Raw genomic sequence first — 22,654 nt, forward strand, 5'->3', positions numbered from 1 at the left:
TGGAATGCATACCCATAGTTTCATTGAACCATGCTATAAGTCTAGACCAAGAGTGCAGTGTGGCCAAGCACAAGTTTTAAAACAGTTCTTTTCTTAAATCCCATAATTTCACATGTAACTGTTAGCTTTTTTTATTAGGTACTGATTTTCCCCTGTGTCCTGAAATTGGGAGTTCTGAAATAGAAAAGAGCCTAGAAACCTATTGGACTTTTATAAATAACTAGCTGTGCCCAGCCACGCGTTGCTGTGGCGAAGTATGGTGGTATGGGAAATAAAGTATTGAGGAATTGGTGGTAGTTAAGGTAAAGGGTAAAGGTTTTCCCCAGACATTAAGTCCAGTCGTGTCTTACTCTGGAGGTTGGTGCTCATCTCCATTTCTAAGCCGAAGAGCCGGCGTTGTCCATAGACTCCTCCAAGGTCATGTGGGATGGCTACATTGAGCGGCGTTACCTTCCCGCTGGAGCAGTACCTATTGATGCACTCACATTTGCATGTTTTCGAACTTCTGGGTTTGCAGAAGCTGGAGCTAACAGTGGGGGCTCTCTCCGCTCCCCCAATTCAAACCTGTGGCCTTTCAGTCCAGAAGTTCAGCAGCTCAGCGCTTTAACACGCTGCGCCATCAGGGGATATTATTTCCTAAAGGTTGTGAATATACAATATTTCTGATTGGTTTTTTTTGTTTGTTGGAGGCAAGTATGAATGCTGCAATTAGGAAAAATGATTAGGATGTAATGGTCTTGCAGCTTTAAAGCCTGGCTGTTTCCTCCCTGAGTGAATTTTTTGTTGGGAGGTGTTAGCTGGCCCTGATTGTTTCCTGTCTGGAATTCCCTTGTTTTCAGAGTGGTGTTGTTTGCGATATTTTATGTGCTTCTACTGTCTGTGGCCCTGAGAAAGCAGAGGATTTTCCAGACTTTGATGATGGGAATACTTTGTTGGGAGGTGTTAGCTGGCCCTGATTGTTTCCTGTCTGGAATACCCTTGTTTTCAGAGTGATGTTGTTTGCAATATTTTATGTGCTTCTACTGTCTGTGGCCCTGAGAAAACAGGATTTGCCAGACTTTGATGATGGGAATACTTTGTTGGGAGGTGTTAGCTGGCCCTGATTGTTTCCTGTGTGGAAATCCCCTGTTTATTTACTGTCCTGGTTTTAGAGATTATATTGTTCTGCATTATTCTATCCCAGTAATTATTTCATATTAAAGAAGAATCTCACTTATCCAACATTCGCTTATACAATGTTCTGGATTATCCAACGCAGTCTGCCTTTTCATAATCAATGCTTTTGTAGTCAGTGTTTTAAATTCATTGTGATATTTTAGTGGTAAATTTGTAAATACAGTAGAGTCTCAGTAGAGTAGAGGGCCGGCAGAACGTTGGATAAGCGAATATGTTGGATAAGCGAATATGTTGGATAATGAGGAATTAAGGATAACCCTATTAAACATCAAATTAAGTTATGATTTTACAAATTAAGCACCAAAACATCATGTTAGACAACAAATTTGTCAGAAAAAGTAGTTCAGTACACAGTAATGCTATATAGTAATTACTGTATTTATGAATTTAGCACCAAAATATCACGATATATTGAAAGCATTGACTACAAAAATGCGTTGGATAATCCAGAACGTTGGATAAGCGAGTGTTGGATAAGTGAGACTCTACTGTAAATACTACATAGCATTACTGCGCATGGAACTACTTTTTCTGTCAAATTTGTTGTATAATATGATGTTTTGGTGCTTAATTTGTATAACGATTAACTAATTTGATGTTTAATTGGCTTTTCCTGAATCCCTTCTTATTATCCAACATATTCACTTATCCTGCCGGCCTGTTTACGTTGGATAAGTAAGACTCTACTGTATATTTCTAATCTTATATTATCTGCTCAGAACTGGATTATCTGAGGCCCCTTCTTCACAGCTGTATAAAATGCACACTGAAGTGGATTATATGGTAGTGTGGAGTCAAGATAATCCAGTGCAAAGCAGATAATATAAGATTATAAATGGGTTATATAGCTGTGTGGAAGGGCCTTGGGTCTACACTGCCATATAATCCAGTGCAAATTAGATAATCTGTGGAAGAAGTCTAAGTGAGGCCTAAATCTGACTGTCCCCTAACTGAAACCAGGCTGTCCCTTGGTTGCTAGGCAACCAAGTGGGCAGAGATTAGCCCTCTAAACTGGCAGCAATTGGATAAAAAAAATTATTGCTCTCCCTCTAATTAGGACTTTATTTTTCTTTTCTTTTTGTTGTATCAACCTTGAGGCGTGGATGATGGGTTGTGTTGTCAAATTTTGAGGTTGGGGGGCCTGTACTTTTGTTGTTTTGTGAATTGCCGTGATGCCATCACTCTTTTATATATATAGATTGGATATGAGTTGTGTTGCATTATGGAGGAAGCAACTCAATTTCCATACAATTCAGCACAGGACAGTGATACAATTTTTATGAAAAGGATGTCAAATACCATGAAGAAAGTAACTGCATTCTATATACACAGAGCAATTAAAGATTTTATTTGAACAAATCTTTTTTCAGGGTTTAATAAGAATTGCTTACTTCTGAGTCTTTCCATTTGCCATTTGAGGAGATGATTGGTTATTTTAAAAACGGCCATCCATTTCTTAGTATAGAGAATTCTTAGGTCAATCTTGTTCTATTCAATTGATTTTTAATCTGTAAATTACATAATATTACAGTCAGCGTTCTCTGTCCATAGGTTTTGCATCCATGAATTTAATCAACTCCAGCTCAAAAATAGTGTGGGGGGAGGGGGGACACCTAAAAGCAAACCTTGATTTGTTGTTGTGTGCCAAGCAGTACACTGATATAGAGCCATACTCTATGTTGAGGTTTGTAAAGACACCATTATGGATGGGTTAACTCTAAAAGTACATGTAAAAAGCTGAGCCTGCGAACAGCTAGGAATCTGATTGGCCAATTTCTCTGCCATGCTACTAAGGAACCGGTTTGAGCAGGTTTTACTTCAGAGTGAGTGTGTGTATGCTGACTGGAAACAGTCAGGAGAGAAAATGGCTGCCGGCTTTCAAAGGCTCTGTTATTTCTAAGGCACTGAGGCAATTCTATGGACTTTAAAAGGACTATTTATTCCTACTGTTCTCTGTTAGCAATCAGAGAGACTATTGTAAATATTATTGCTCTGTTTGATCATTTTGAAGTCAGTAAAGTTCCTGTTAATTGTTCTACAAAACTGAGTGGCACATCATTACCATGCAGGGTGACTTTGGTTCATAAGTGGACGTATGAGCTTCTATTTGACATCATTTACAATCCTTAACACCTTACACGCAAAGTCCTAGAACCAAGCCTCAGTGGTACCAAGAACATATACTGTACTAACCTTATTCATACCCTACCTTTTCCTCAAAATTACTATGACTTATGGTGACTAGAAAACATTACCTTTGTAAGACAGTTTCTATGCTATTTTCCATTCTTAATTCCAACTTTTCCAGTATTACTTGTAAACTGTGATGTGCACATGCATTGAAGAAGTTTTAAAACACTATTTTATATATGGTGCAAAATGTTTTATTGACACTTTCCTATATATAGGAAGTACAAAATACTGTCTTCAGTTTATATTTTATTTTTAGGTCAAACCACAATTCCAGGAAATGTTAAGGCTTTCTGAAGAGAACATAGGTGAGTAGCAGTGTTTTTTGCTATTTTATTTTTGTCAAGGCTTAAACAAATATCAAGTAGAGTAAAAACTGTCTTCAAGTGTATTACTTCTGTAGATGGAAATATGGGCACAGCTTAAATATGCTTTAAATACTCATTTGTTAATCATAGTAATAGATTTACCTTAAAAAAACAGCAAGTGCCTATGCATTTTGTGGTGTTTCATGGAATAGCTGATTAAATCAAAAGAAGGTGTGTATGTGTACACCCCAGACTTGCTTATTTTTATCAACAAAAATATAGTATCAATATTTTATTAGGAACAGAAAATTGTTCATGTTTTCATTTCAGATGCTACAGCAGGAAATGGAGTGCTAACAAAAGCCACAGTTCCTATCTATGCAACAGGCGTACTTACATGTTATATCCAGGTAAGCTTCCTTCCTTTTTTTTAACCTACTTGACTATTTTAGTTTTCAAGGAAAAATTAAAACAGCAGAATTGTTGATTCACTTAGCCTGCATTGGAGGGTGAATTCTTGCATAACAATTGCAGTGAAAATTAAGCATTTGCAGAGCCATCAGGCTTATGACATGAGATGGTACAAGCATGAAGCTTCATGCTTTTCTTCATTCATAGCCTTAATTCATAGTCTGCAATATTAATTGTGTATAACGATTAAATTAACTATCTTAAAAATGTTTGTATATATGTCCCTTCAAGTCACCTGTTAGCCTATGGTGATTCCATGACTTTCATAGTGTTTTCTTAGGCAAGGAATACTTAGAGGTGATTGGTCAGTTGACTATACGGGACATTAATTTGGCTGCTGAGCTTAATGTAAGACTGATTGCTGACTCCTAAACGGTGATTTAGTATAGCTCATTGGAACTTAGGGCTCAAAGACCTGAACAGTAAGCATCATGTACATGTCCCAAACAGATACTTTACCTCAAGAAGATCGCAAGCTGTTGGTAAGAATTTTAGAAGATGTAATGACTATATAATTGTAACTGGGGTAAACCAAGACCCCAGGACTGGGTTTTCTGCTACCCCTTGACATAAGTTATGAAACTAACCCTTAATTTTTTAAAAACTTCCTTCTAGGAAGAAGACCGAAAGCTGTTGGTAGGATTTTTAGAAGATGTAATGACTATGCTTTCATTATCCCATGCTCCCCTTGATAGCCTGAAAGCATCTTTTGTGGAACTGGGGTAAAGTATCCTATATAATTGTAACTGGGGTAAAGTGATATATGTTTCTCATGCAGAGTATTGTTTTGAGAATTTAGCATCTAATAATCAAAATCCAGTTCTTAGTCCCAAGTAAATAGACACATTGATTCAGTAAGACTTGTTTCCATATTTCTGTTGATTTAATAAGTCTGTTCTTGTTGGTACCTTAACATTTGCACATAGGTTAACACTATGTAAACACGATTTTTGTTCCTGGATTAAAATGTCATTTTCTAATTGGTTCTATAATAAAAACATAGAAAACGTTTAAAACTGCAATAACTTTGCGTTTGCGAAGCATCCTGCTGCGCATTTTGCTATAGTTTTTCAATGAATATATACATTCTCACCCAATTCAACATAGTTTGTGGCAGCCACAAAAACAAAGTTTCTAGAGTATAACAACTACTTTCAAAGTAAGTACCGCACCATTAAAACAGGGAATTACACTTTCAAACCAGGAATTTTTCAAATTTTGTTACATAGTGTAATGTGCAATTCTGCTCTTAGATATGCTGTTTCAAATATTTAGTAATTGCTACAGCTGTGGATTGCAGTCATTTTTGCATTCTAGCAAAACTGCTGGATTATTCATATGTAATTCCTTCAGCATGCAAACACAACATCATCTTATGTGAGAAATTAAATTTGGACTGTTGGGTAGAGATACATGGTAGAAAGGAAAGTGCTAAAATGCAAGCAAAGTACAACTACATTTCATTTTGGTTTAGACTGATGACTAAGATTAACGAAAAGCTCCAGAGAAGGTGACATTTGAAGAGCTAGTTGAAAAGCCAGAATGCACAGTAAATGGAGTCAAATGAGCAAATTACTATTTATTATTCAACCTTGATTTTTTTTTTTTAGTGCAAACCCAGCATACCATGAATTGCTGCTAACTGTATTATGGTATGGAGTCGTTCATACTTCAGCACTTGTTCGATGTACAGCTGCTAGAATGTTTGAGGTATGTACTCATTCCGCAAAATTTACGTTCTGTTTGAAGGTCAGTTTTGTTTTTTGCTTAGTTGTATTCTATTATTGTATATCAAAAATGAGATATTTTTGAAAACTAAATACTGTTTGAAGGTGGTTTATAACATGGTTTCGCAGCTCGTGGACTCAGGAAATGCTGGCCATCAGAAATGATCAAGAAAGAATAATATAATGCACTACTAGAATGTGGGACTCCAGCCTGTATTCTCATTTGCATGAATAGTAATAATAATAATAATTTTAAAAATATTTATTTATATCCCTATATTTAGGGAGAAAACCCTAAATGGAACCCAAAGCGGCTCACAACAGTACAAATCAAACAACATATGTAACAAATAAAACCATCTATAAAATAAGATGGTTTTATTTGTTACCTGGGCCTTATATTGTCTCATAAATCCAGAGAAGAAAAATAATATTCATTAATGATGTACAATTTTATTTTAAAATATTTCTTAGAGATGTATTGTGATAAGGGAATGAAATAGTAACATTCTATAGTTTGGTTGCAATATAGTTGTAAGTTTTCCGGCACTTATTTATCCATTTGCATGATGTTTTCATGGTAACTGGCAAAGGTATACTTCCTTCTGTTTCTAACTTGAATATTAGGCTGGTACACTGCATGTTTAAAATCTTCCATTGGCTATAAAAATCATTTCAGTGCTGAACTCAGTGTCCAAACCAGATAAGTGTTGTTACTATCTTGTAAACTGCACATTGTCAATAGACAAGGGCAAAATTGTGCTCAATAATAAAATCCAAAATTGCCTATATTATTATTTAAAAACAAAATCCATTTGAAAATTAAATAGGGGAGAAACCCATCAATCCAGCATGTTATCTTGGTCCTTCTACTATTTCTGCTGCTGAAACACAGAACATTAATTGCTTCAGAAGAAAGAGTTAGCAGCTACTCTCTATTTACCATCTTTGCCTCAACTATACATCAGTGAAAACATAGAGAAACCAGCCTTCCATTTTCTGTCAATAAAAAACCATTTTTTAGTTATGTATTTTAGTTATGGAATCATAGAATCATAGAATAGTAGAGTTGGAAGAGACCTCATAGGCGATCCAGTCCAACCCCCCGCTAAGAAGCAGGAAATCGCATTCAAAACACCCCCGACATATGGCCATCCAGCCTCTGCTTAAAAGCCTCCAAAGAAGGAGCCTCCACCACAGTCCAGGGGAGAGAGTTCCACTGCCGAACAGCCCTTCTCACAGTGAGGAAGTTCTTCCTGATGTTCAGGTGGAATCTCCTTTCTTTCCTGTAGTTTGAAGCCATTGTTCCGCGTCCTAGTCTCCAGGGCAGCAGAAAACAATCTTGCTCCCTCCTCCCTATGACTTCCCCTCACATATTTGTACATGGCTATCATGTCTCCTCTCAGCCTTCTCTTTTGCAGGCTAAACATGCCCAGCTCTTTAAGCCGCTCCTCATAGGGCTTCCTGAATGCCCTCTGTCTTAGATGGCTTAATTGGGAGTGATGTCACAAAAGACAATCTACTTCTTTCTTCTTCAGTTTGTCATTGTAGCTTAGCTGCTCTATGAGCAAGTTTGTTTTCTGGATTCAGCTTTCTTTTATGGTGAAATGGAAGTGAAAGAAAATGATTATAAAATTAGCCTGTGTCCTACAGACTGTTTTCCTAGTTCAGATTTTAGTTTATTCTTAAACCATATAATACAATTGATTTTTTATGCACCATATACCTCTCTTAATCATAAGTACAGTATAAGCTTTTTATTGAAGAATAGTTGAATAGTGGCAACATACAAGCATCTTCCACTGTCTAATTTGTGCATATCCAGAAAGGATTATGATATTGAGGAAAAGCAAATATAGGTTGCAATCTAGGGCCACTATACTATCATGCTGTTTTTAAATCTGGCTGTCCCCTTTTATGCCTTTATGTGGCTGTGAGCTATATTGCACTATGCAAAGCATCTTTAATATTCTATGTTGATCCTGGTTTGAACACAAATTTTGTTCATTAGGAATATGAACTCGGATCTGTGAAATAGTCCCTCAGTTGAAACAATGGGTGGGCAGAAGTTCAACAGAGGCCCTTTGATGAACAATCCATTGACTGATAGTTGCTTAGATTTTCCCAAAAGAATACTTGACAGAATTATCTAGCTTGGCACTCTTAAACAAGACAAGAGTACCTGCTCAGAATCATGTACCATGGAGAAATTGTTAGAAGTCTTGAAAATTCATTATTTTATTTTTAAAAAATCAGAATATATCATAAAACAAAAAAAAAAGCACCTTACAAAATTAAAGACAACCGCTCTAGGTTTGAACAAAGAAAAGCAAAGAAATATTTTGGGTTTCTTTCAATGTGACCTTCCTTCAATAAGATTACACTTTAGAATGAAAATAAGCTTCTTGATTTTCTGATAGTGTTAAATATTCTCTGTTATAAGTATCTGGAGCGTTTTCTTGAGTGACATATTTACTTAGAAATTTAAAGTCATTATATGTTTTTCAAAAACCCTAAAGCTTAAAAGTTAATGCATCTTCGCTACTTTGATACCCCATGAAAGATAATATTTGTCACATAACCTTAGAACAATTCCAGTAATAATTCAGCAAGTATAGCTTTAATATGCCAAACTGAGTCACCTCAAATTTGCTGTCTCATCCTTGAAACTTGTGTATTTGATTATTATTTTTTATAAAAGTGCATTTAAAATCAATTACAAGTCAAAGTTACAAAGTCAAATTTAAAATGCTCACATCAATTTCCACTGTAATGAGTGATGGTCTTACAAGAATTTATTTTCAACAGAGGTGGCTCAATAAAATTCCACTCAGTGCAACTCAGTTCCAGCCCCAGAGTGCAGTACAGTAGAGTCTCACTTATCCAACATAAACGGGCCAGCAGAATGTTGGATAAGCGAAAATGTTGGATAATAAGGAAGGATTAAGGAAAAGCCTATTAAACATCAACTTACATTATGATTTTACAAATTAAGCACCAAAAACATCATTTTTTACAACAAATTGACAGAAAAAGCAGCCCAAAGCACAGTAATGTAATGTAGTAATTACTGTATTTATGAATTTGGCACCAAAACATTGTAATATATTGAAAACATTGACTAAAAAAATTGGCTACTAACAAATTGACTACAAATAAAGATATAATTGCATAAAATGAATATACAGTAGCAACATTGTTGGAAATTAAATCCATAAAAAGTTCAATCCTTGCTGCCTAGAGAAACAGCTGTGGATCGGGGCGGGAGGCAAATTGTGTTGGATAATCCAGAACGTTGGATAAGCGAATGTTGGATAAGTGAGACTCTACTGTATATGGTTTCATATAATATGAACTACTTGTCAGTTGGGATATTTATTGGCCACATGAAATCAATTGTTTAAAAAGACTCTCCTTCCCCTTCCTTCCTGCATTTGAAAGTATCTGAACAAAGAAAAGAGTTTGGTAATGCTCTTATTTAAAATATTTAAATAAATCTCACAGAAGTTGTCCTGAACTCTTTGTCAGGCTGGAAGTTGAAGGGAAAAAAGGATGGGGAAAGTTTTGAAATTTCCAACCTGCTGAATTGTTTGTACTTCTTGAGTGGCGTTTTAGTATAGGCCTCATAAATAATGTTTGGTTTTGCCCACGAACCACACAGCAATTTTTGATTATAGCAAATGTGAACATCCCTGCTTGAAGTAGAATAACAAGGCTAGAACAGAGACTTTTAAGGATGAAATCCATGTAGGATTTTTTAAATTGTAGTACTAATACCCAGGATGCCATCAGTTTTTTTTATCTTGTTTTTTTTAACAGCTCCACAGTTTGTCTAGTGTGTGCTGCCTGCTTGGGCCACGTGCGCTTTCATTGTGCCTTCTGCCTGTTTATATTAAAGGGGCACTTTTAGCGTAGTGATATTGGCTTCTAATTTTGGTTTGCATTTTTGTGTTTCTCTTCCTCTTGGTTGTGCTGTTCTTCCCATGATACTGTGCTCACTCTTTCCGTGCGTCATCTGTGGCCCCCCTCTGCTCTGCCCACTCAGCTGTTGGTGAAGGGGGTCCATGAAACTCTGGTAGCTCAGAGAGTGGTTCCTGCTCTCATTACTCTCTCCAGTGACCCTGAAATGTAAGTTTCTGACTGTCTTATAAAGCTAGCATCCCTCTTACAACCTGCCAAGAAATAAAACCATAAGTGTGTGTGTGTGTGTTTAAATATTCTGATAATGAAACCTAAGATTAGCTTTCAAAACAACAGTGTCACAAATCCTTAATAAACAACAGATACATGTTCTCTTGACTGGTAAAATCAGTGTCATATTTGGAATACTGCAACTTTTCTGTTGCTCTTTTTCTGAATTGAAATTTTGCTACAATAATAATTTCAGCGTCCAGAAATGTTCCAAAGGCTGCACACTGATGCTTGTTTCTTCCATGCTGAAGAGGGATGCTACTCTCACTAACATGTTATTGCCAGTAAATGCTGAAGCATGAATAGAGTCCTTTAACAGTGCTAATACTCTGTGTGGGTAACTAAATTCAGAAAGGCCAGTGACTCTGTTTGCCCAGCCTCAGTCACATCAAACAAAATTATCTTTCAGTTTAAACCCATTTTATTGCATGTTGACTGGTTTACAGCTGACTCTTCGAGGCATGAGTGAAGCCTTAGTTGACAAGCGGGTTGCTCCGGCCCTTGTTACCTTGTCCAGTGATCCTGAATTGTGAGTTTCTATTAGCAAACTTGAGTTAATCCTCTTTATCTTTTTTTATCTATCTCCTTTTTAAAATTATTTTGAGCATACTACCTATCTAGCCTCTCTCTTGTCATTACTAGAAATTAATAATATATTGATTTTGAAATTGCATTTTTAATTGATGGCTAAAGGTGTTTTATTTGTTGTTGTTGTTGTTTTGTTTTTCTCACTAGCTCTGTAAGAATAGCCACAATTCCTGCCTTTGGTACCATCATGGAAACAGTTACCCAGAGGGAGGTAGGATATCTGCATATTATCTAACATACAAGTAGTTGTTTTCAGGAAAAGAGTTAAAGGAAGAGTTTGAAACATATTAATGATTTTAATTATTTCAAGGGTCATACACAGCCATATATGACAGGGCTTGACCAAATGCAAGTAGTGAGTGTAGTAAAACTACCATTGCACATGTCCTGCTTGCCCACAAATATAGGCAAATACTGAATACAGGTAGTCCCCAGGTTACGGCCAAAATAGGTTCATTGGTTTATTCTTAAATTGAATTTGTATTTAAGTCAGAACAGACATTTTTAATTAGTTTTTTAGTTTGGATAGCATAGGGAAGGGTTAACTAACACCTGTAATATTTGTTTTGCTATCTGTGCCCCTGTTCAGAAGACGTCACCTCACTTTCTGTCCCTGAGACTAGATTTTGAAATTTTTGGCTTGTCGTGGAAACAATAATTGTTCATAAAGCTTCAATAGAGACCCCTTTTTTCCATAAGTCTTTCAGAAGTGAATTTCCCTTCCTAGGGGTAGATTTCTCTCACTTCTTGTTGTCTCACCCCCATTCTATGAATCACATGTAAGTCGAAAGTCTGTAACTCGGAGACTGCCTGATTAGACAACTGATTCTTAATCTATCCAAAGCACAGTTTGCAGGAGATGGGTTTCATTCCCCTATGTCCCTTTAAAGAAATGCTTGGAATAGATTTTGCCATAATTTCTGGCTATTATTCTGTTTTCCCTACTGGCAAAAGCCGTGATCGCAAAGGGTGTTCCATATGGTGAAGTTCTCTGGATGACTACATAAGAAAAACATACACATGGGTTATACAAACTAATACAGACTAATCCTCACAACTTTTATTTTGAAGTTGTGAGGATTAGTCTGTATTAGTCTTGGCATGGTAATGAGTCTTACTTTTATTCGGCTCTTGATTAAGTATTAGTAGTAGTAGGGTTGATTAGAATTCATAGCCTACACTTCATTTTTTACTAGGCAATCACATTTCACATATAAAGTGTGAAATATTGCTGCCTTATTTTAATTGGAGTCAAGAAATTGGAAAAAGACCATTCTGAGTATCAGTCAAGAACAGATGGGTTTTGGAATGGCTATAAATTTGTAATAAGATATTTATAAAAGATTTATAGGTTATACAATCTTAATTTTTAAAAGCCAGAGTTTTTGCGATGACAAAAAACTGAAATTCACATTACAGTAGAGTCTCACTGTCAAGAGTCAGACGCCAGTTAACAAACAAAACAGAGTTTATTCTGAAGATAAGTCAAAAATAACACAAAAACAAGCCATGCTATTTTCCCATGCTGGCATTCAATAAAAACTAAGGACGCTTCAATTCAGCTTAGAAGAAACAAATAGAGTTGACTGCAAGATAACATGCAAAATAAACAAAGGCTTGCAACCTTCCAAAAGCTGCAGAGTATAACAGAAAGTGCAAAAGCTTCTTTTAGCTCCAAACCGTTTCTGAAAACAGACAGCCGGCTCTGCGGAGTTAAAGGGACAGTTCCCAAAAGAAAAACGGCAAACTGGCTTAAAAACAAACAAACTAGAAGAGCAGTAAACTGCTTCCACAGTGCAGATAAAGCCGAAGCTTCAAAGGGATGATGAATAGCCGTCGTCAGGAGAATCCAAGGTCAGGTCGAGAGGCAGCAGCAAATTCCAGAAGTCAGAAGCCGGGAGTAGTCGTCAGTCAGGGAGCGTAGACAGAAGCCAGGTCAAATTCAATCCAAAGTCCGAAGAGGGTGCAGTCATCCAAACCAGGTCCACGATAAGACACAGCGAGAGCCAAGCCAGATGGTATCAGCAGATCCGAATCACAGTCCAAGTCCAGTCTTCACGGAAACACAGAGATCCCACTGGCGCCTCAGCAACACCTTGCCACACGCAAAGTGCAATGGCCAAACATTCCCATTTTATTCCCCTTCCTCCTGGGTGACCAAACACTCACACCCAAACACCAGGTGTCCCAAATCTACTCAGAGTCCGAACTCCACACAGCTAGAGCTCGTGGATCTGGAGTACCTAGCAATTCATCGGAGTCCCAATCATCCTGCCCACACTTAGCCCCATGAACACTTAAAGAACCATCCTCCCTTCTCCAAGCATCCCAAGTGGGATCAGCTCCTGCAGAAACCCCAGGTTCAGTAGTATCCATAGGCCCCAAATCCCCAGACATCTCTGGTGGCTGTGCCCATTCAGTGCCCACTTCCCCAGCCACCACCTGTTCCTCAGCATCCATTTCCCCAAACTCCCCATCTGAATCTTCCTCAGAAGATCCCCCATATAGCTCTCTAAGTCGCTTCCTGCGCAACTCCTCCAGTGAACCCTCATCACGAGGGTTTTTTCTTCCTCTTCGGATCCCATCACCATCAACCATAATCCCCGAAGGCGCAGTCACAACACTCACTTATCCAGCATAAACGGGCCGGCAGAATGTTGGATAAGTGAATATGTTGCATAATAAGGAGGGATTAAGGAAAAGCCTATTAAACATCAAATTAGGTTATGATTTTACAAATTAAGCACCAAAACATCATGTTATACAACAAATTTGACAGAAAAAGTAGTTCAATATGCAGTAACGCTACGTAGTAATTACTGTATTTACGAATTTAGCACCAAAAAATCACAATATATTGAAAACATTGACTACAAAAATGCGTTGGATAATCCAGAACGTTGGATAAGTGAGTGTTGGATAAGTGAGACTCTACTGTATATATACAGCTGTGTTGTATAATTTAAAGTTGCTCCTGATATTTTTTTTCTTATTGTATACATTAAAGTATTGGTAATTTCTGTTACATTTCTCTTAAGCTGTTGGAAAGGGTTAAAATGCAGTTGGCCTCTTTTTTGGAAGATCCCCAGTATCAAGATCAACACTCTCTACATACAGAGATCATTAAAACCTTTGGTAGAGTTGGACCAAATGCTGAGCCACGATTTAGAGATGAATGTAAGTTATCTAAGTGTTTCTTGTTTCTCCTAATTATTATTGTTTATTCTTTCAAACCTTGATCTGAAAGCATTGATAACTTCACATATCTTTTTTTCCAGTTGTCATTCCACATTTGCATAAACTCGCCTTGGTAAATAACCAACAGTCTGTGGATTCAAAAAGACTGGACATTGCCACTCATCTCTTTGAGGCCTACAGTGCACTCTCCTGTTGTTGTATCCTTATTGATTTCTGAACTGTATTTTTAATATGTCAACAAATAGTATAAAATGCCATATCTTACTTCTGTAATGAGTCCATCAGAACTCAGATGACTCTCTAAGGGGTCTAAAAGGAGTCCTTGTTATACATTCAGTTGCAAATTCAAATCCCACAAAGGAAATCTGTGAGTTATTTTGAGGTCCTTTCAAAATGGCTCCTCTCAAAATTCATTTCACTTGAAAATGAGCTGACATGGACGTCACATTGATAGATAACACAGACAACAGTGCCGTTACCTGTCTCTTATAGGTGTTTGACCTTAACCTTTTATCCGTTCCACTCTGTAGAAATGATAAACTATTACAGTAGAACCTTGGTATCTGTTGGAGTTTGGTTCCAGGACCTGTCATGGATACCAGAATCCATGGATTCTCAGGGTCGCATTACACTAGGTAACAAAATTTGCACCAAAAAAAATTGTTCCTGGTTTGAAAGTGTTATTTCCTGATTAAATGTGTGGTACTTACTTTGAAAGTAATTGCTACACTCCAGAAACTTCGTTTTTCTCGCCAGCACAAAGTATGTCAAATTAATTGAGACTCTGTGAGATTCTCATTGAAAAACTATAGCAACATGTGCTGCAGGAAAACAAAGTGTTTTCCGTTTAATAAACCTTTTCCATGTTATTTATTATAGAACCAGTTAGAAAATAGAACCAATTAGGAAATGACATTAATAACCCATGGACAAAAATCATATTTTATACAGCATAGTAAAATGGTGTCCCTTATTGTTTCTTTCTTTCCAAGGATGTTGAGATTTAAAGTATTAAAATCAGTTAGTTCAAAACAGTTGGAAAACTGCATTTAATTGTGTTACAGTTACACTCACACATTGAGAGCACAGCAAGAATAGGTTCATTTGATTAGATCAGTGTCAGCAAGCATGTAGAGAAACATTGTCTTTGGATGGGATGTATGTAAAGCTTTTAGTTATTACAAAGTACAGTAGTCTTGCTTATCCAACGTTCTGGATTATCCAATGCAGTCTGCCTCCTGTCCTGATCCACAGCTATTTCTCTAGGCAGCAAGGACTGAACTTTTTACAGATTTAACTTCCAACAATGTTGTTACTGCAAGTTCATTTTATGCAATTCTATCTTTATTTGTAGTCAACTTGTTAGTAGCCAATGTTTTTATAGTCAATGTTTTTCTATACATTGCAATGTTTTGGTGCTAAATTCCTAAATACAGTAATCACTACATAACGTTACTGTGTAGTCAACTGCTTTTTCTGTCGATTTGTTGTAAAACATGATGTTTTACATGATGTAAAATCATAATGTAATTTGATGTTTAATAGGCTTTTCCTTAATCCCTCCTTATTATCCAACATTTTCTCTTATTCACCATTCTGCCAACCCATTTACGTTGGATAAGTGAGACTCTACTGTAGATAAATTTAGAGTCAAGCAGCTTTGTTCATCAAGCAGTTGTGCAGAATTTGAGCAGCCACTCCCACCTTTAAGAAACTTGGTTTGGGGACATTCCAGTGGTTATGGATTGATCTTTTAGTCTTCCTGAAAATGAGAAGTTGATATTTACTCCTTTAGCCTTCTTAGAATTATCATTCTTGATAGTTATCAACCTCTCTTTCTGGCAAGAACATTTACAAAAAGAGAAGTCATTGCATTGTAGCTGTCATGTTTCACCATTGATATTAAAACCAATTGTTGAAAAGCAGAACCCATATTGACCTGGTCACTGTAACATTTGGGGGGGGGGGGAGTCTTTGGTTTTTGCCATTTTCACAAAAACAAGGATTTATCCTGATAATACACTGAGGCTTTGCAGCAGCAAGAAAATAGAGACCCAACTCAGCAAGATTTAGTCCACAACGAGTTTCAGAGCTGGGGACAAAAACAAAAAAATATAATTCCCAGTTTCCCTGGTTTTTGAATTAATGTAATATCAAAAGAGGACCTACTTTACACACTGCCTGGAAAATGCAAACATACATTGTGGCTGGCAACAAAGTGTAGCCAAAACTTTTTAGATCTGTATTGTTTCAAATAATAGCACCGTAAATTCAGATTTTTAAATTCCCATATGCAAGCTTTAATATTGTGCTTTAAAATATAAAAATGCAATAGAAACGCTATTATTTAGAGAACATGTTGGAATACACTCAAATTGTAGTTTTATAAAGTAGATAGAGTTAAAGAAGTTTTTCTTGGTAGTAATCTGTGAAAGGAGTACAAAACAAAATTCTCCTTTCTCCTTAACTGGAAAGGTCTCAGAGGCTCATGAGAAAGAAAGAGGAACTACAATTAAAAGGAGCCTGAGCTTCATTTCACATAGGGAAGGAAAACGCACAAGTAATGGCCTAGGTATCAGCCATTGCTGGGAAAAGGAATAGTGCTCAAGGTCTGAAAAGATAATGCAGAGGTAACAGTTTGAAGAATGGCAGATAATTGTGTGCTATTTTGAATTATGCAGAGGGTTTTTGCCCTTTCCCATGTATTACATGGTTTTAATGAATATTTAACTAGATGTATGAAAAATAACATCTTACAAATAATGTTAAATTTAAGCATCAATTTAATTTACTACCAAGAACTAATGTTATATTTTTGTGCTTCATTTTAAGCTTTATGTTAGGAACATGTTTCTATTGTTGTTTGCCTTGCTCATAATGAAGCCTTGCTGAAATTGTTTTGACATTGCAAATACACCGCATTTGTCAATAATTACATAGGTTTTGTGTGATTTTCCCCCAAGAAGTACAGAGATAATAGTGGGAATATGTCTTCAAAGGGAAGGTTCTGTATTACATATTATTATGCATGATTTTAGCACATTATTTTCAAATTTTTACTTGAAATGAAAGTGAGAGCCAGTACTTATTTCCATGTTAGACCTTAACTGCCTGTCTTCTAGTTATTTCTGAGGATTTAATGGTCAACCACTTTTTACCTGGACTCAGGTGTTTACGAAATGACATGGAAACTCTCTCACCAGAACATGAGGTGAGTAATGGAAGTGGTTTTAAGATGGCAAAAGAAGTGTGTCCTCCAATCTGAACAGTTTGTACTCCATGCTTCTAATATAATAAATCTGTGAGTCTTAAAGGTACCACACAATTCCTTGTTATTTAGCTATAAGAGACTAAGATGGTTGTCCCTTAAGAGAAAAGATGTAACAATTCAGCATCCAGTTTTATATAACTAATATCACAAGAAATAAAATTTTAATGCCTGACTGGGGATAAAGGAGGATTTAGTTAAACATTAATGTGGTCTGATAAAAGATATATGAAGGCAGATTATTTCCTGTTAGATTACATCCTGTAGTACAGAGAGGCAAAATCTAATGTCACACAGCTGCACTGTAGAATCAGAGATCCACCAACTGAAGTACTCGTTTCCAACAACAAGCAGTCAGGTGTAAATTGGATGGTATCAGTTCAACTATCAGCAATTTCGCTTTCTTTGATTTTTCATAAAGAGAAGGGCATTATGGCCAATGGCCATGCTCTTTTGAGAATTTAATTTCCCCTTGGTTTTTTTTCTAATAGATTTAGTGTACTTGTGCACATCTTGGTGTTAACTGAAACATAATAGCCCTGGTTTTCATATTTCATAATAGCCCTATTTTTGCTACTATTTTATTGGTGCTCAGTACCCGAGTTCAGGACTTCCCATTGAAAAGATTTATTTATTTATTTATTTATTTATTTAGTAGAGACGTCTCTTAATTTTCTCACTGGCTCATGTTTATCACTGATGACTGAGCTTAGTGAAATATACTATTTAATAGATGAGTCTCCACAATAATTGGTTTTAAATGTTTTTAATGATTAACATTTATTTATATCTTATTTCTGGACGTTATTATACACTGTGTATTTGCAATGTGGCACTGAAGTGGCCAAATCGTCAGCCACTCTGAGCCCCCTTCGGGGGTGAGAAGAGCAAGGTAGAAATATAGTAAGTAAGTAAATAAATAAAATATATAGACACATGTTCGTAGTTTTTGCCCTAGAGGAAATTTCAAAAATGTGCAATATCATCTCTGGGCATTTGTTTAAAAGGTTTCCACATCTTTGCTCCCATTTACTCAATAACTGGCCCATTAAGGACACATGAAACAATGAAGCATACCATACATTTCACACTTCAGAAACCCAGTTGTTTTCTAATCCATGGTTGCCTGTGCTAATCATGACTTATCTAACTTGATGTCAAACACACACTTTGTATTGGGCAGAAGGACATGCAAAAATAAAGATGACTGTACAGCAAACCAGTGAGAGCACAATAGACACGTCACATCTACAGAAAAGAAAACAATTTTTAACATTAAGGAAACTGTTCTTTTTAAGCTCCATGGCAATGGCCAAACATGTCACACCCACATTAACTTGGAAAACAGAGAGTGCCACTGAATGGTGAAATGCTGTGTATTAAAAAAATAACTTATTTGGAGTTTTTAAACAGAGGCTATCTGTCTGTCAAGAATGCTTTGATTGAGTATTCCTAATTGGCTGAAGGTTGCACTGGATGACCCTTGTGGTCTCTTCCAACTCTGATTCGGTTCCCCATCAGGGACTTGTCACAGCACACTTACAGTAGATCAGGAATGAAATTGGAATGGAAGAAAGGAACAGTTTCATTACTGTCTCTCTGAAGAATAAAAGTATATGGTTGTAAAATCACTAGGCCCACCAACAAGCACACTGTAGCCATTTCTCCCCCTGGGGAAAAAGAGCGGTATATAAATTAAATAAATATAAATAAATAAATACATAAATTTCCCTCAAGCCTGAATTTTTTTTCCCTGGCAACTAAGCAAAAAGATTCCACAGACTGGACTGGACCAAGCTGGATTCTTTAAAATATTTCATCATACCAGAAATAATTAATTTAGATACGTGTGGACAATGGTAGAGCAATTGGTATGGAGTATAAAAGTGGCAGGATATAAGCGTAATGCAGTATTGCATACATATTTAATAATATGATTATATGATTCTGCAAATGTTTATTTTCAAAATAATATATTATGGTTAACAGTAAAATAACATAAAATTATACTCTTTGTTAGAGCAACCTTCCTCGGAGGTTGCAGTAAATATTTCCGCAAGGATACACATAGCCATCTCTCTGACTTTTGACTTAGTGTGTAAGGAGCTAATAGTTTGTTCCAGTATGGCTGAGTGCAGTTCAGCATACTTCTGACGATATATATTTATGCTTTGTAGAAAGGGTATCAAATCTTGACCTTTGTATTCATTTTGAGAACGTATTCAATCACAAACCATAAATGTATTTCAACCTTTTAATCTTTGAACTTGAACTTGCGCTCTCCTATGTTTCAGGTTATTTTAAGCTCCATGATAAAAGAATGTGAACAGAAAGTGGAAAATAGAAGCGTCCAAGAACCACAAGGGTAAAATGTTGAATTTTCTTTCCCATTACACTATGTAACAAAATTTGAAAAATAAAAATCTGTTCCTGGTTTGATATGGTTTTTCCTGTTTAATTATGTGGTACATACTTTGACAGTAGTTGTTATATTCCAGAAACTTTATTTTTATGGCTGCCACAAACTATGTTGAATTGGTTGAAAAAAGCTTTTGTTACCAAATAAAATCATTTTCATGAGTGTTGCCATGTATTAACTTCCTTTTCCTTCCTCCCCAGTTCTATGTCAATTGCAGCAAGCCTTGTGAGTGAAGACACCAAGACCAAGTTTTTGAACAAAATGGGCCAGTTGACCACCTCAGGAGCCATGCTGGCTAACGTATTCCAGAGGAAGAAATAAATTGGAATAGGAAGCCCTTGTAAACACTGAAAGACCTCATTGAGACTTGTTCCTTGTACTTGAAGTACTTGCCTTTTCCCCCGTCTTATGTTCTTGTAGTATGATTTTACTCTAACCTACAAAGATATTTGCACTGCTCTCAAATATTGCTATGTATCTGTTAACATTGGGTTAAATGTGGTTGATTATAAAACTAAATTAAGTCTGTATCAAGTCCCTGTCCTGTGTTCTTGTCTTTTCTGCCTAATTTTTATATAAATATATATATATACAGTGAAGTTTTTTATTTCCCAATGGATTCTCGGCCGATATCTGTATTATAAATGGAGCTGTTATGATGGTACCTAAAATAATGTAAATTTGAAGTTGCAGTCAATGAAATAAAGTGCAGAATACTTATGTATTTAAGTTATAAGAGGTAATGCAGAATTTTTTAATGTTTCTAAAATGAAAGGCAAGAGCCACCAGCACTAGTCTGATTCTTGGATTGCTTTTTGTAAGTTATTGTATATTTGAATTACAGAGAAGATGGAGAATATAATGTATTACAGAAATGCTTACACTACAAGTCTTATTGTGGACCATATTCTTCTAAAAGCGATGGATAAAGCAGTTCTTTGAGATGCATCTTTTGCAGGCCCTGGTAATTTTGATGTCTATGAAGCAGCTGATCAGCTTCTGCTACACAGAACATTTCACTAAATGGGACAGGGAGGAGGGAATGTGCACTTGAAGGAAAGCCACACTAATTTTAGTGGAAATTCCAATTTAGGATTGAATTAAATGTGATGCTGCTATGCTTAAACAAGCCCTTGTCCACATATGTGCTTCATCCAGGTACTTTCATTTTCTTCTGTCTTCCAAGTGTGTACTGTCTCTACCCCAACTTCACAGATGTACTGGCACTGTACATATTGATCAGTGCATGGAGTAAGTGCCATCACTGGGATCTTGGAAATGTGGAATGGCTATGTGACCAAAATCTCATTTAAACCAAGCTATCAGCTTTACAGGACAAAAAGTATGTGGTATTTAACCGTGGATATATGATGCTGCAATGATTAAAAGCAATAATTTGAATAGGCCTGGGTGGCAGTTCAAACTGTGATATGGTAAATGTAATTGTTGTTGTATGCCTTTAAGTCCTTTCCAATTTAAGGCAGCCCTAAGGTGAACCTATCACAAAATTTTCTGGACCTGGTGATGTCTGATTTGCTAAAGGTTAGGATAAAGGTAGAGGTTTTCCCTGACATTTAGTCGTGTCTGACTCTGGGGGTTGGTGCTCATCTCCATTTCTAAACTGAAGAGTCAGCGTTCTCCATAGACACCTCCAAGGTCGTGTGGCTGGCATGGCTGCATGGTTACCCAGTGGATTTCCATGACCAAGTGGAGAATTGAACCCTGGTCTCCAGAATCATAATTCCAACACTCAAACTGTTGCACTACACTGGCTTTTGTACCATACAACTTCTTAAATAAGAATCTTGAAAAGCCACCGATTTCCCCATAAAATTAAGATCTAGTGCAATTTTAAATCATGCCACATGTTTTCTGTTTTAGCCTTGCAATATTTTTCTAAAAGCAAGAATCCAGATTGCTCCAAGACAATCCAGAATTTCATGGCTATCTGGAGTCTAAACTCAAAACAATTCCCCATAATACATTATAAAAAATTCCATTCCACAATATTGCAATTTCTTCACATACGTTCATATTCTTTTTTAATACAGTATATAGAAATAAACATTCCATTGAAATGCCAGTTCCTTGGGGAAGGATGCAGGGCAATGTGGAGTGACATAAGGTGCACATTTAGGATCCTAGGGTTGCTAAAAATTGTGTATGTAACATGATTTTTGTGCCTGGGTTATAAATGTAATTTCCTAATTGGTTCTATCATAAAAACATGGGGGAAATGCAAAAATCTTGTTTTGAAAGATTAAAAATGGCATGTTTTTATTAAGGAAAAATACAAACTTTTGAGTTTCAGGTAATAGGATAAAAAACAAAGTTTCTGGTGTATAACAACTACTTTTGAAGTAAGTACTGCACAATTAAAGAGAAAATAGCACTTTCAAACCAGGAACAATTTTTTTCATTTTTTGTTACATAGTGTTATGAACAGGCCCAGTTTTACTATTTCATGCAAAAGGAAAGATGCATTGATAACTCTCAGTAAGAGTTATCAATGCATTAAGCCATTACATTCTAGTATTATCCCTAAAAAACCTTGCTAGCCCATGTCACATACCTTGAAGCTTCACTGAAATGAAAAATAAGATAATTATTGTGATAGCAATACTAAATTGGGGAAGAGAAAATCAGTTTACCTGTGGGATATTAATAATTTACTCACATTCCTATATCTTCAATGTAAAAAAAGGGCTCAGTTTGTATACATTCACATTTTAACCTGGGTGATGAATCGGTCAGCTCCTTCCCTATTTCAACTGCTATGAGTTGCACTAGTTGTGTTGCAAGTGCGATCCTTGCAGACAAGGATCCAATAGATCATGAAATGCTGGCAGCATTCCTGAAGAATTAGCAGTGGCTAACTCTCTTGTCCTTTCTTGAGTGAAATAAAAGGTTTTGCATACTGGCTTTGTATGTTTTTTAAGGACTCAAGCCTAGTCAGTGGTGTTTCAACAACTGTTGCTTGACATGTGATCTCTCTTCTTACAGCCCACTTCACTGAATTTTCTGACAATTTTTAATTTATGATAAATTGAGCAGCATGTATTTGAAGCATGTTTGGGGGAATGAGTACTAGACAAATCCCCTTTAATTATATCCCACC

At 36.3% G+C, this 22,654-nt stretch overlaps 1 protein-coding gene across 4 annotated transcripts in view; it reads left to right on the plus strand.

Annotated features, from left to right (window-relative positions):
* Positions 1-22,453, plus strand: part of relch (RAB11 binding and LisH domain, coiled-coil and HEAT repeat containing) — a 75,698-nt gene extending 53,245 nt beyond the window's left edge. For 3 of the 4 annotated variants that reach the window (XM_062977646.1, XM_062977648.1, XM_062977649.1), the window contains 11 exons: positions 3,626-3,674; positions 4,005-4,084; positions 4,761-4,867; positions 5,756-5,855; positions 9,918-10,000; positions 10,799-10,862; positions 13,690-13,828; positions 13,930-14,046; positions 16,972-17,060; positions 19,412-19,482; positions 19,737-22,453. In XM_062977646.1, coding sequence (XP_062833716.1) covers positions 3,626-3,674; positions 4,005-4,084; positions 4,761-4,867; positions 5,756-5,855; positions 9,918-10,000; positions 10,799-10,862; positions 13,690-13,828; positions 13,930-14,046; positions 16,972-17,060; positions 19,412-19,482; positions 19,737-19,857 — 1,020 coding nt within the window. In that variant the 3' untranslated portion in view covers positions 19,858-22,453. Of the gene's footprint in view, positions 1-3,625; positions 3,675-4,004; positions 4,085-4,760; positions 4,868-5,755; positions 5,856-9,917; positions 10,001-10,509; positions 10,593-10,798; positions 10,863-13,689; positions 13,829-13,929; positions 14,047-16,971; positions 17,061-19,411; positions 19,483-19,736 lie in introns of all 4 variants that reach the window. The other variant, XM_062977647.1, reaches the window with a different exon arrangement.
* The last annotated feature ends 201 nt before the right edge of the window (positions 22,454-22,654 follow it).

This window comes from Anolis carolinensis, chromosome 4 (genome assembly GCF_035594765.1).
Source record: "Anolis carolinensis isolate JA03-04 chromosome 4, rAnoCar3.1.pri, whole genome shotgun sequence".
Taxonomy (NCBI): domain Eukaryota; kingdom Metazoa; phylum Chordata; class Lepidosauria; order Squamata; family Dactyloidae; genus Anolis; species Anolis carolinensis.